Source organism: Podospora pseudopauciseta (genome assembly GCF_035222475.1).
Source record: "Podospora pseudopauciseta strain CBS 411.78 chromosome 2 map unlocalized CBS411.78m_2, whole genome shotgun sequence".
Lineage (NCBI taxonomy): Eukaryota > Fungi > Ascomycota > Sordariomycetes > Sordariales > Podosporaceae > Podospora > Podospora pseudopauciseta.
The window spans coordinates 4,214,105-4,226,409 of NW_026946663.1; the positions used below are offsets into that span (position 1 = coordinate 4,214,105).

Sequence of the window (12,305 nt, forward strand, 5' to 3'; positions counted from 1 at the left end):
ACAGGACAGGAACGAGCGAATGATCCGATTTTCTTGGCGGAGCCGGCTCCGTCACTTGTAAACCTGCGGTTAAGCTCGGCGCTCTTGTTATAATAAGCAAGCGGACGTGGAAACATCCAAAGTCATATGATGCTTTAAATCCCACTGTAACTGACTAACTGTCGATACGCAAATTTTTAGTTTTTCTGGGGAATTATTTTGTAACACAATTCCTCCAAAAATGAAGTCATTCCTAGCTTTGAGGCCAGTTTTGTTTAAAAGGGAACTGCTGCTTGCTGCTGCAAGGTGAGTGAAACATTGAGGGGGTGGAGGGAGCTCATTCGCTAACGACACATGCGCACAGCAGCCGTGGGAGGTCTTTTGCACTGTGCACTGCCGCTGCCACCACCAGTCAGAAGAGAGTCAAGCTCAGTTTGAGAGGGTACAGTACGAAGAAGAGTGTGATTGTTGGGGGTGGTGGGCTCAAGGTGGAGTTTGAGGGGGGGGGGAAGAAAAGGGAGAGTTTGTAAGTCGCGAGGATAATATGATATGGTTGAGATGCTGATGATAGTTCTTGTCTTATTTAGGCCGTACTTTTGGTTGAGGTGAGTATATGCACCTCTTTTCGGCTGAGCGATCTGCAATGCACAGAAGGACGACTGAACGACCTGCAGGGACAACTGCCGGTGCGCGAGCTGCATTAATCAGGATACGAGGCAGAGGAATTTCAATACTTTTGCGGTGAGTCTTCTTGATGGCCTTTTGGGAGGGAGACAAATTTTTGCTGATGAAAATGAATGGGGGGTAGATTCCTGCGGATATCAAACCTGAGAGTGTTAGCTCGACGGCGGAGGGGGTTGCTGTCAAGTGTTTGTGATCTCATACCCCCTCCTTCTTGAACACGTTTGGCATGCTGATGGGGAGATGTTAGGGTCCGACGGCCATGAGAGCAACTATGACTGGGACTTCATCCAGCACTACGTGAAGGAGGACAAGAGGGACAGAAGCGTCACCCAGGAGTACGTCCTCATCTCAAACCCCAAAAAGATCGATCTAACACTGCCCAAGCCAGCACTACTGGGGCGCGGAAATAGCCTCCAACCCACCCACCGTCTCCTACAACGAAGTGATGAACTCTGACCAAGGCGTGGCCGACCTCACAGCAAAGATCGTGAGTTCTCCCCTCCCCCCTTCCCTTCCCCCTTCCCCACATGATACTTACACTTCCTCCCGCAGCAAAAATACGGCTTCTCCTTCATCTCCTCCACCCCCTCCCACGACCCGGACCTAACCCGCCAGGTCCTCGAGCGCATCGCCTTCATCCGCCTGACCCACTACGGCGGCTTCTACGACTTCATCCCCGACCTCGCCATGGCCGACACGGCCTACACCAACCTCGCCCTCCCCGCCCACACGGACAACACTTACTTCACCGATCCCTCCGGCCTCCAAGCTTTCCACCTCCTCTCTCACACCCCTCCCCCGGGTGTTTCTGCCGAGACCGTCCAGGGCGGTGCTTCCTTGTTGGTGGACGGTTTCAACGCCGCCAAGGTGTTGAAAAAGGAGGACCCAAAGGCGTACGAGATTTTGACTCAAGTCCGACTGCCCTGGCATGCGAGCGGGAACGCGGGGATTACGATCACCCCGGATAGGTTGTATCCCGTGTTGGAGGTGGTGGATGGGGAGCTGGGGAGGGTGAGGTGGAATAATGATGATAGGGGGGTTGTGCCGTTTGGGGAGGGGTATACTCCCGAGGAGTGGTATGGGGCGGCGAGGAAGTGGGATGAGATGCTGAGGAGGAGGGAGAGTGAGTATTGGGTGCAGTTGACGCCGGGGAGGGTGCTTGGTGAGGTCTTTGATGCTCTTAACTGAGGGGGGGGAGAGATATGCTAACGATGCTGGTGTAGTGTTTGACAACTGGAGGGTTATGCATGGGAGGAGTGCGTTTGAGGGGATTAGGAGGATTTGTGGAGCTTATAGTAAGTTCTCTTTGGTTGTCTTGTTTCTATTGTTTGGTTTATGGTATGCTGATGGGTTGGAAATAGTCAACAGAGACGATTGGATCTCGAGATGGAGAAACACCAACTTTGACAGGAAGAAGGTGTTGGACAGTGTAATCGGGTAGAGTGGTGCCGAGGGGGTTAGGTATCAATTTCTTAGGGCCAGCCCGAACCAGATACAAATCCCAGGGTCTGGTATGCATGCGCTGTAACGTTTGACTACATTTGATTGCTTGACAGGATTGACAAGTCAGTTCGATGTGAGCTTGCCTTTACCCCACCTCCGCATCGACTGACAGCTACCTATTTACCCCGCTGTTGTGTGTTTTCTCAATGCCATCTGGCAGACGTTTGAAGCTCTCGACTTGAGTTTCCCCAGGAACTTTTGGAGACACTTTCCATGTACTTAGTTTAAAGGCTAAAGTTATAAAATCGATAATCCCATAGATATCGGCCCTTTCCCCTCAACTCCAGTCCCCGGATTTACCCCTCGATCCCCACGCTCCACTCCCCATGGAGCCAGAAACAAAGACAACCCAAGGCCACGAATGGCATCATTGTGCATATGGGTATTGCCCACGAATCTTTGGGCACCATCCGCGGTATTCACGTAACCAAGCTCCACAGGACTTCGGAATCTGGCAAGGGGATCCGTCTTCCCCTCCATTTCTTGATCGAGTTTCCGCCTTTTTTTGCTTGCAGGCTGGACAGCTGGCAGCAGGGACAGCTGGACAAGCAGTAACAGACAAGATAGGTACAACGTAGCCGGGTAAGGGTATGTAGGTATCCATCCGTTTCGAGGGACCATAGGAGCCGACATGGTCTCCGAAGGTAATCTGCGGGGTTGGCTGTGTGTGTATGTGTGTGTGTGTGTGTGTCCCTGGCCGAGATAGGTAGCTCCGCCTCGATCTTTGTAGATCTGCCTCGTCCCCCCTTTCCTTTTTTTCTTTTTTTTTTTCTTTTTTTCTTTTTTTCTCCGTTTCCTGCTTTTAGTTACTCAGTTCGAGATCAACAAACTCACCAAACTTCAAAATGTCCCACGTTTCCCCAGCTGGGCTCTTCGCCCACGACTCTACCGCTCCTCCTGCCAGCAACAGAGTTCTGCCTCTGTTTTCCCTCGCTGGAAAGACCGCCATCGTCTCGGGCGCCACAGCTGGTATCGGTTACGCTGTTGCTCAGGGGTTCGCCGAAGCGGGCGCCAACGTGGCGATATGGTACAACTCCAAGAAGGAGCAGGCTGAGGCTGCCGCAGCCGAGATCGAGAAGGACTTTGGCGTCAAGTGTAAGCCCCTTTCTCAGTCACCTACCTTCACCACCATGGAAACCTAACACACAACCCTCCCAAACAGGCAAAGCCTACCAAGTAAACGTCGCCTCCTTCCCCGCCGTCTCCTCGGTCATTAACGACCACATCCTCCCCGAGTTCAACTCCCGCCTCGACATCTTCGTCGCCAACTCGGGCATCGCCTGGGAAGACGGCCCCATGCTCGACGGCGCGGCCGAGGACCGCATCAAGCGCTACAAGCAAATCATCGACACCAACCTCGACGGCACCTTCTACTGCGCCAGAGTGGCCGGGGAGATCTTCCGCCGGCAGAAGCAAGAGGGGCTCGAGGGGTTCACCTACGGCAGCTTCATTGCTACGGCGAGCATGAGCGGGAGTATTGTGAACATCCCCCAGCTGCAGACGGCGTATAATGCGAGCAAGGCGGGCGTGATTCACTTGGTCAAGAGTCTGGCGGTGGAGTGGGTTGGTTTTGCGAGGGCGAACACGGTGAGCCCGGGGTATATTGTTACGGAGATTAGCAAGTTTTGCGATGAGGGGACGAAGAGGGCTTGGAGGGATAAGATTCCGATGGGGAGGGAGGGGATGCCGAATGAGTTGAAGGGGGCGTATTTGTATCTGGCGAGCGATGCGGCTTCGTATACTACGGGGATTGATTTGGTGGTGGATGGTGGGTATTGCGCTCCTTGAGGGGCTTCATAGAGAAGCAGAGTTCGGTTTCTGATGTTCAATGCTCGGACTTGATCTGGTGTAAGTCAATGAACTGTTGCCAACTGGCAGTCAGCTGCTGCCGGTGAACCCCTAATATATGCCTTGGCAAGCCAGATTCCAGACCGACCCAACCTCACCGCTGAGGCTCCAAAAGTTTAGAGCCTTGTGCTACCTGCCGATAACGTTCTCTCAATTCGGGCACGAGATAGCATTTACATCAAGTTGCCTGTGCCCCGCGTCTACCTCCAGTGTTCCAGACGTATTTACTTGATAAAAGACTCTCTGTTTGGGCCTTCTGAATGGGCCAGACCCGAGCCCATTTTTAGCAGAAGCGGGCCTCTCTTATTCTCCCCCCCACTGTAGAGCCAGGGGACCGTGATAGTGTTAAAAGTTGGGTGGATTATACCTTTGAATAACTGTATCGTTGGTGATTTGCTTTGAAAGCAACAAATGCCAGAGGGAGGCAAAAAAAACCACGAGACCCGATTCCGCCTTTCTCAGCTTTCTGGAAAAGCCAGTCTCGTCCCAACCGCAGCTCACCTCCCGCCAATTCGGTGAAACAACCAAGGTACCCCTCCCCTCCTCCCGCCGCCCCAGCAGCTTTCTGGAGCTCGCCCACACCCACTCTCCTTGCTCCTTCGCAAGAGGACCAACTGGGAAAGTCGCCTCTCTCTCTCTCCGACCGCCGACCGCCCAACTGCTGCTTGCCTTCAGCCTTACCCATCTGACAATCCCAAAATCCGCTTTCAAACTTCAATCAAACGGCGGCTTTGGCGACTTGCACACACACCCCGCACCCTGCAACATTTTAAGGGGAGCCCGACCGACTGTCCAACCGGCGACCCCCTTTACAGCCTTATTCCCCGTAATCCTCCTTCTTTGCCGCCGATAGTAAGAGTATCGATAGTCGATAGTATATTTTCCTCCTCCCACACCCCCAGCCTATTCAGTTCTCAACGACATCGATCAACATGGACACCGAGGACGCCGGCGCCCAGGGCTTCGACCCCCGCACCCAGCAGGTCGACAACGCCATCCGCGCCATACAGCAGAAGAAGCCGCTCCCTGAGATTGACTTTACCATTCATGTGATGGAGGATGGCACTCAGGTCAGCACCCAGGAGAGAGTCTGCAAAGGTAGAGAACAACCCTCTCGACCCATTCAAGTACTGGTACTGACATTGTTGCCCCCTCCCATCCAGATGTGCAAGCTCCCGCCATGTACAAGCCCACCGACGACCAATTCTTCGAGGACGAGTCGCAACAAAAGCCCAACATTCAGTTCCTAAAGCAGCACTTCTACCGCGAGGGCCGCTTGACTGAGGAGCAGGCGCTATGGATCCTCAAGAAGGGCACCGAGATCCTCCGCGCCGAGCCCAACCTACTCGAGATGGACGCGCCCATCACCGTCTGCGGTGACGTCCACGGCCAGTACTACGACTTGATGAAGCTGTTTGAGGTCGGCGGCGACCCGGCGGAGACGAGGTATCTGTTCTTGGGCGACTATGTCGACCGTGGCTACTTCAGTATCGAGTGCGTGTTGTACCTGTGGGCGCTCAAGATTCACTACCCCAAGTCTCTGTGGCTGCTGCGTGGCAACCACGAGTGTCGCCACCTGACGGATTACTTCACCTTCAAGCTCGAGTGCAAGCACAAGTACTCCGAGGCCATCTACGAGGCATGCATGGAGTCGTTCTGTTCGTTGCCGCTGGCGGCTGTCATGAACAAGCAGTTTTTGTGCATCCACGGCGGTCTCAGCCCAGAGCTGCACACGCTGGATGACATTAGAAATATCGACCGCTTCCGCGAACCACCCACCCAAGGCCTAATGTGCGACATCCTCTGGGCCGACCCCCTCGAGGACTTTGGCCAAGAAAAAACCACCGACTACTTCCTCCACAACCACGTCCGCGGCTGCTCCTACTTCTTCTCCTACCCGGCTGCCTGCCACTTCCTCGAGAAGAACAATCTGCTCTCTGTCATCCGTGCCCACGAGGCCCAGGACGCGGGGTACCGAATGTACCGTAAGACCCGCACAACGGGCTTCCCCTCGGTCATGACCATCTTTTCCGCCCCTAACTATCTGGACGTGTATAACAACAAGGCGGCTGTTCTAAAATACGAGAACAACGTCATGAACATTAGACAGTTCAACTGCACCCCCCACCCGTACTGGCTCCCCAACTTCATGGACGTCTTCACCTGGTCGCTGCCCTTTGTGGGAGAAAAGATCACGGACATGTTGATTGCCATCCTGTCAACCTGCTCCGAGGAGGAACTCCGTGAGGAATCATCCGCCTCCTCGCCTGGTCCAGTATCCCCCCCCTTGCCCTCGGCCTCGAGCGTCGGGAGCCAAGATCCGGAATCGATCGAATTCAAGAGACGTGCGATCAAGAACAAGATTTTGGCCATCGGACGACTGTCGAGGGTCTTCCAGGTTTTGAGAGAGGAATCCGAGAAGGTGTCGGAGCTCAAGACGGTCAGCGGCGGGAGACTGCCCGCCGGCACGCTGATGCTCGGCGCCGAGGGGATCAAGAATGCGATCTCGAGCTTTGAGGACGCCAGGAAGGTGGACATTCAGAACGAGAGGCTGCCGCCTAGCCATGACGAGGTGCAGAAGCAGAAGGACGAGGAGCACGCCCAGGCGCTGGAGCGGGCGACGAGGGAGGCGGAGCAGGATAAGAAGTTGCAGACGCTGAGTAGGAGGTTGAGCACGTGAGTTTTCTCTCTCTTTTTTTTCCTTTCCCTCCAAGTCATGAGTTTTTTTTTTTTTTTTTTTTTTTTTTTTTTTTTTTTTTTTTTTTTGGCTCGGTTGATTTTGTTTTTGCGAGAAACTAATACGGGGTATCCTGGTACTAATACAGGGGTGAATAAAATAGGGATCGCAAGCGGTAGTCGATTCCAAGCTTTTGCTCTTGTGTTTTTGGCTTTTGGAAGAAGAATGGAGGTGGTGATCAGGAAACGGGGAAAGAATTGGCTGTGTTGGTTGGTTAAGTGGATGAATGATGGGCTGGATCTGTGTACTGTCCAAGTCAGTGTGTGTGTGTGTGTGTTGTGTGTGAGTGTGTGTGGGTGTGTGTTCAATAAAGGGTCGCGGCGAGAAAGATACTACCTACATATTTTTCCTCTCTCTCAACTTCTCACACCTAAATCACACACAGTATCCGTATGAAAGTAATGTCAGATATATCGGGTATTTGTTGCGAACCTCTCTTTCACTGCGGTCACATGCAAAACAAACGAGGTTAAAAATAACATTCCATACAAGTTCCTATCAATCATGCCCCTCCCTATGAACCAAGTCCCATCCATCCATCGCCCGTGCATCTTTGCTTGCTCTCTCTCTCACACACACATGTTCGCCATCAGGTCGTCCCACACTGCACAACCAAAACCTCCTTAGTCAAGGAGGCGAGGGCGTATCCTTCACGTTCCTCCACTCCTTCTCGACCTCACAAATATAACAAAATGAAAAACCACCCCCAACCACACACACCATCCATCATCCCAGAAAAAAATTGAATGCCCCATTTTTCTTTCCATCAATAGGCCTGAGAAACCAAAAAAAAAAAAAAAAAAAAAAAACCCAAGCTAACAAAACGAGCGCCCCGATAAAAACACTGACAGGGATGTACATATACAACGCGCTGCCGCTGTGTCTCTAACAACATCGAGCAGCAACAACGATCATCATCTACATAAAACAATAACCGCACCTTGTCTACTACTTCCAAAGTTTCAAAACTCAGCCCTTGAGGAACAAGTCTCCAGCGCCGTTCCGTGTTGTTCGTGCCCGATCGGGGTGGTCTAATCCCAACAGATCATCCGTGTTCGTTGCAATGTCCCACAGAATATCGTCTACATCAACGACATGTTAGCCGCCATAAACAAAGACAGAAAGAGAGAGGTCCAAAATAAAACTTACCATCTTCCAAATATTGAGGTCGTGAGAATGATGATCTCCGGATCACAGCAAACTTGATCTTCTCAAAACTCTTGCCCTTGATACCAGTGCGCTGTTCCAGCCGCTTCTTGGTGTCGGCAAACTTCTCTCCTTCCTTGACCAAGAATCGGAACGGGATTCCATGCGCTCTGCTGGGCTCGCCGTGGAAGTGGAAGCAGGAAATGAAGTTTGCTTGGTCCGAAACCGCAGCATCCTCAGCGGGCATCCGCTCAGCTATCACCGATGTGTAATCGTTAATGCTGAGCACCGAATAGTCTCTGGCCAGATCTCTGAACCACTTGTGATGACTGCTAGTTTCATAGACGCGGATCTTGCCCGCCTCTTCCTCGCTCGGAATTTTGGCCTTCTTGACCAGAGCCTCGATAAGGTCTTCCACATGGCCGCTCTTGGGCACCAAGACATCGAACTGCTCCTCCTTGGTGATGCCCTCACTCAGCCACGTGATTTTGATGCTCTTCTTGGTATCCAACTCGGCCAAGCTCATGTCGAGCACCTCAAAATACAGAGCATCGTTACGCTGATTCATGTTAAGTTGTCCGTAACCGGCCGGGATGAGGATATTGGCCAACGACTGATGCCCACGCTTCACCGCCGTCCGGGGGTTGTTAGAGCTAGCATTAACCGTGTAAAACCGCAGGTGCGTTGGCTCAACGTTGAGCTTCTCACCAACCTTCTCACACAGCTTGTCGTAGTTCATTTTCGTGTTGAGAACCAGACTGAACTCCGGGTACTGCTTGGGATCGCACTTCTGGGGGTGAGCGTGGAAATCCACATTCTTCTTGTTGTTGAGAAAGTCGTAGTAATCCCGAACATCCTCGTAGCGATCGACCGCCCTGACCCTGACAAAGTAAGCCACTGTGTTCGAAAAGAAGATCAGAATAACAACTTACGTTTCTTCAGAGCCCTGCCTTTCGGCGCCGAGCCCCAATTTGTACTTCTTCTCGTCACGGGTTCGCTGGAAGCAAATAATGTCTCCATCTTGAAGCTCGGCAGCTTTCAGCGTCAGCTTGACCTTGAGACCCTCGATCATGCTAGGCTTGATTTCTTCCCACAACATGATCTTTTCGTCACTGGGCAGCTTCTCGCCCCAGTTCATCTTTTTCAAAATGACCGGAATGAGATCCTCAACCTTCTTTTCCTTGCTGAAATAAATGTGGCCAACACCCCGCAAGCACTGCGACTCGACGTCGAACCATTTCAGGAAGAGTAGGATCAAGTCATTTTTGACAACCACACCATTCGGGAGCCCGGGATAGGTCGGCCAGACGGCAGCCCCATCAGCGTCGACTTCGTCAGCAATTTCAACCCACACACGGAGCGCTTGATCCCGGTGTGCCGTGGCTCTGCTGTACGTCTCTTCGACTGTCGGGCGAAGATCCATCACTGGCTGGTCTGGTCTGACTGTCTTGTTTTGCCGGTTCACCATGATCCATAATCGCACGCGTCTTGGATCCTCTCCAATGTCGGTGGCTATCTCGTTGGCCAAGTCTGCCATTGACGCCGTGCGAAGGAGCTTGTACTGCTTGTAGGAGCCCGGTTCTGAACCCACGGCGGCATCAAATGCCGTCAGGTCAACTCCGCCATGAGCCTTGAACGTCTCATCTGTGACGGCTTTGACCCCGAGGTAAAGGTGTTGCTCTTCTCTCTCCTTGCGCTTAGCTTCACGGGCAGCATGTTCTTGCTCGAACCTTTTCTGGAGATGTTCCGGAGCATCGGCTGGCGTGACAGGGCAGAGAATCTTGTCCAATCTCGACTTCCGGATGTAAACCAGCATGTAGGCGCTGTTTGGCCGCATGATGGGTTGTTTCTTGGCGTTGAGTTGGGGACGGCCACCAGTTGTCTTGTAGAAGCCGCCAAAGTTCTCCTCCAGGACTTCGCGTTTCGTGGCCTTGGTGACCTTATCATCGTCATATTTGTACCACCAGCCGTCCTTTTCTGGTTTCAGGAACGCATAGTAGTGACCCGCATTGAGATCACCGCTGTGTACCAGAACACCGTGAAGCTCGTATTCCCATGGCTCGGACCTATCAGCCTCCTTTGACAGATAGGCTGAGGCATCAAACTCCTCGGGAAACTCGTAGCGATCATTGATCTTCATCATAGTGTCGAGATTGATGTCGTACTCGAACCGCTTCAGCTGCAAATGGAGGACGTCTGGGAAGCTGTTGAAGATGACTCCCTTGTCGGCGTCCTGCAACTTGTACGTGTCTCCGGCAAAGTACTGGTTTTCTCCGTCGAGCTTCTCCACCTGGATGTAGTCTTGAAAACTATCCAGCAGATTCGCGTTCCCGCTGACATTAAGCTGAACGTCCCAAAAGTCCTCGACGCGACTTGATTCGTAGGGGACGTTGATGCAGGAGATGTAGGTTTTGATCTTGCCGCTGAACATCATGGGAAGCGCCTTTTCCAGGTCGGTGCCCTTCATCTTGTCCTCCATACGCTCCATGAGCTTCCTAGAAAGCTCTTGCACATCTTGCTGCTCAAAAATGTGCCGCGTTTCCCAGCCAAAAGACTTGGTGAGCTCGTTGGTGCTAACAGCGACATTCGAAGTCTGAAGTTGGTAGAAGAGTCTCTGCAGTGTATAAGCGCTGTTTTTCATATCCTCTTCGTGCTCTGTGGGGATACTGTAAATGGCCTTGCGGAAAGCATTGGTAAAGTATAATGACTGAAGGAGTGAGTTGAGGTAACAGGTAGCGCCTTGGTTCTTAAGACCAACGTAGCCAGTCTCCTTCTTGGAATCGTAGTTGTTGAAGTTGTGCCATAAAACGCCCGTTTCGTCCTCGACAACTCTGACGAAAGCGGTGATGTTGGCAGCATCGTTTTCCACCAGAGGCCTGTCTGCAGTCTCCCAGACAACATTGAACATCTTCCGGCACTCCAGAAACCTAGTGAAGCCCCAGTCGCTCTCCTCCTTGGTGAATCGATGATGCGCCGAGTGATGAAACATTAGGGATGGGTCTTTGGGATTCCACAGGACGAGGGCAAACTGCACACAGCAGCTCCAGTTGTCGGGAACACTGTTGGTGTCGAAACCATGCTCCAGGTAAATGGAGCACTGGTCCAAGACATTATTACCGTGTGGAAAGAGTAGGATCCGCCTGTCGAGTGTCAGAAAAAAAACCAAAACCAACCAGATAGCCATTGCTCACCATGGGTAACCTCCAGCCTGGAATATGGGCCCTCGCTCCTTCTTATTCATCGTGCGCCATCCTTGCACTTCCCAGGTGTGGACGACATCTTCGAGAATCCGGGGCTCTTCGGCGAGCGGAGGAAGCACTATTTCCTTCATGGCATCACCTATCACAGAGTCAGCACTGCCTGGCGTGGGACAACAAGTGGCAGGTCGGGTGTGTTCAAACATACTATCTGTGGCGAGTACAACATCCGTCTCCATGCTGTCGGGGTTGATGATGGCGACATCTTCGGACTCGGTGCCGTTTGGCTCGACGATATGTTCTTCGGGTTGGTCTAGCAGCATGGCATTCGGCGACGCAGCGTCGCCATTGTGCTGGTTGTCGGCCTGAAGGGTCAGGTTAGCAAAGCCGGGGATTGGCGAGGCCGAGAGGAGGGGATCGGGCCCAGTCATGACGGCAATCTTGGGGAATAGTTGCAAAATGATTTGGTGGGAAATGTGTCGCAGAGAGTATTGTGTAGAACTGCTCAAGGGCTGTTGGTGGAGGGGAGGAGTGGTCGTCGAGAAAGCAGAAGCGGAGAGTGCGAGAGTGAGAGGGAAAGTCCAAAAGCAAGCAACGAACGCCTGCTTGTACCTGCAGAATCTTCTTTTCAGACAAGGAAAAGGCTTACCATATCCTACGACCAAAAGCTACTTTGGCAGTCACTGAGGAGCAACGTTGATTTCTTTGGGAAGGGGCGACGTCGTGAGCAGGTGACGGAGGTTGCTGGCGACTGTCAAGCTTCCTTGTGAGCCAGTGGGGAGAGAGGGGTCCACGGATTGAGTGGTTGACGGCTGTCGGGCGATCTGGCACAGCAACTGCAAGCAGCTGTTACAGGGCCAAATTCACCAAGCTTCTGGGGGGCCGGAACACGTCTCTTTCTGGAATCGCGACTTTGCTTCAGGTGGGCGGGATCAAGGGTTGGATGCCCAGCACTCGTGGTGGATTGGGGAAATATGTCCAGGTGGAATGGGATCTGGGGAAGGCAAAAAGAAACCCACCTGAACCTCTCTGCTGCCAAATGGCCAAGCGGGCGCAGCATCTGGGCTTGGCCTGACTGTTAAGTCACAACCGGTGCATGTGGCGTTCACCACGCTCACCACTATTGTACAGAGAGCCAGTTCATGTAGCTCCTTAACATGCACAGTTTGAGCCCCGCCATGACGTGGGGACAACGAACTAGAAGAGAATAT

General features: G+C 52.6%; 5 protein-coding genes across 5 annotated transcripts; 4 read left to right on the plus strand and 1 right to left on the minus strand.

The window, feature by feature from the left end:
- Nucleotides 1-220: 220 nt before the first annotated feature.
- Nucleotides 221-509, plus strand: QC763_0042820 (uncharacterized protein; the record flags this gene model as incomplete). Its single annotated transcript, XM_062905655.1, has 2 exons — nucleotides 221-285; nucleotides 347-509. The coding sequence occupies 2 exons, from the start codon at nucleotides 221-223 to the stop codon at nucleotides 507-509; spliced, it is 228 nt and encodes a 75-aa protein (XP_062769114.1).
- A 394-nt stretch (nucleotides 510-903) lies between these two features.
- On the plus strand, nucleotides 904-1,851 carry CBS1 (Cytochrome B translational activator protein cbs1, mitochondrial; the record flags this gene model as incomplete). The annotated part of the gene is made up of 3 exons (XM_062910219.1): nucleotides 904-998; nucleotides 1,048-1,150; nucleotides 1,216-1,851. 3 exons carry the CDS (start codon nucleotides 904-906, stop codon nucleotides 1,849-1,851), a joined length of 834 nt encoding a protein of 277 aa, XP_062769115.1.
- A 1,160-nt stretch (nucleotides 1,852-3,011) lies between these two features.
- SOU1 (Sorbose reductase sou1) lies at nucleotides 3,012-3,954 on the plus strand (the record flags this gene model as incomplete). Its single annotated transcript, XM_062910220.1, has 2 exons — nucleotides 3,012-3,261; nucleotides 3,329-3,954. The coding sequence occupies 2 exons, from the start codon at nucleotides 3,012-3,014 to the stop codon at nucleotides 3,952-3,954; spliced, it is 876 nt and encodes a 291-aa protein (XP_062769116.1).
- A 253-nt stretch (nucleotides 3,955-4,207) lies between these two features.
- CNA1 (3',5'-cyclic-nucleotide phosphodiesterase (PDEase) (3':5'-CNP)) lies at nucleotides 4,208-7,183 on the plus strand. Its single transcript, XM_062910221.1, has 3 exons — nucleotides 4,208-5,112; nucleotides 5,178-6,690; nucleotides 6,855-7,183. Exons 1-3 carry the CDS (start codon nucleotides 4,947-4,949, stop codon nucleotides 6,868-6,870), a joined length of 1,695 nt encoding a protein of 564 aa, XP_062769117.1. The 5' UTR covers nucleotides 4,208-4,946; the 3' UTR covers nucleotides 6,871-7,183.
- UBP15 (ubiquitin-specific protease ubp15) lies at nucleotides 7,068-12,137 on the minus strand. Its single transcript, XM_062910222.1, has 6 exons — nucleotides 11,744-12,137; nucleotides 11,303-11,459; nucleotides 11,089-11,236; nucleotides 8,830-11,037; nucleotides 7,901-8,772; nucleotides 7,068-7,833 (listed from the first exon to the last, which is right to left on the minus strand). The coding sequence occupies exons 1-6, from the start codon at nucleotides 11,744-11,746 to the stop codon at nucleotides 7,721-7,723; spliced, it is 3,501 nt and encodes a 1,166-aa protein (XP_062769118.1). The 5' UTR covers nucleotides 11,747-12,137; the 3' UTR covers nucleotides 7,068-7,720.
- Nucleotides 12,138-12,305: the final 168 nt, after the last annotated feature.

Coding starts and splice junctions, on each gene's coding strand:
- CNA1 (XM_062910221.1), top strand. CDS start 4,947: ATGGACACCGAGGACGCCGGCGCCCAGGGCTTCGACCCCCGCACCCAG. Junction 5,113..5,177: donor CCAGGAGAGAGTCTGCAAAG/GTAGAGAACAAC, acceptor CCTCCCATCCAG/ATGTGCAAGCTCCCGCCATG.
- UBP15 (XM_062910222.1), bottom strand. Junction 8,773..8,829: donor AGGCAGGGCTCTGAAGAAAC/GTAAGTTGTTAT, acceptor TGTCAGGGTCAG/GGCGGTCGATCGCTACGAGG. Junction 7,834..7,900: donor ACCTCAATATTTGGAAGATG/GTAAGTTTTATT, acceptor TCGTTGATGTAG/ACGATATTCTGTGGGACATT.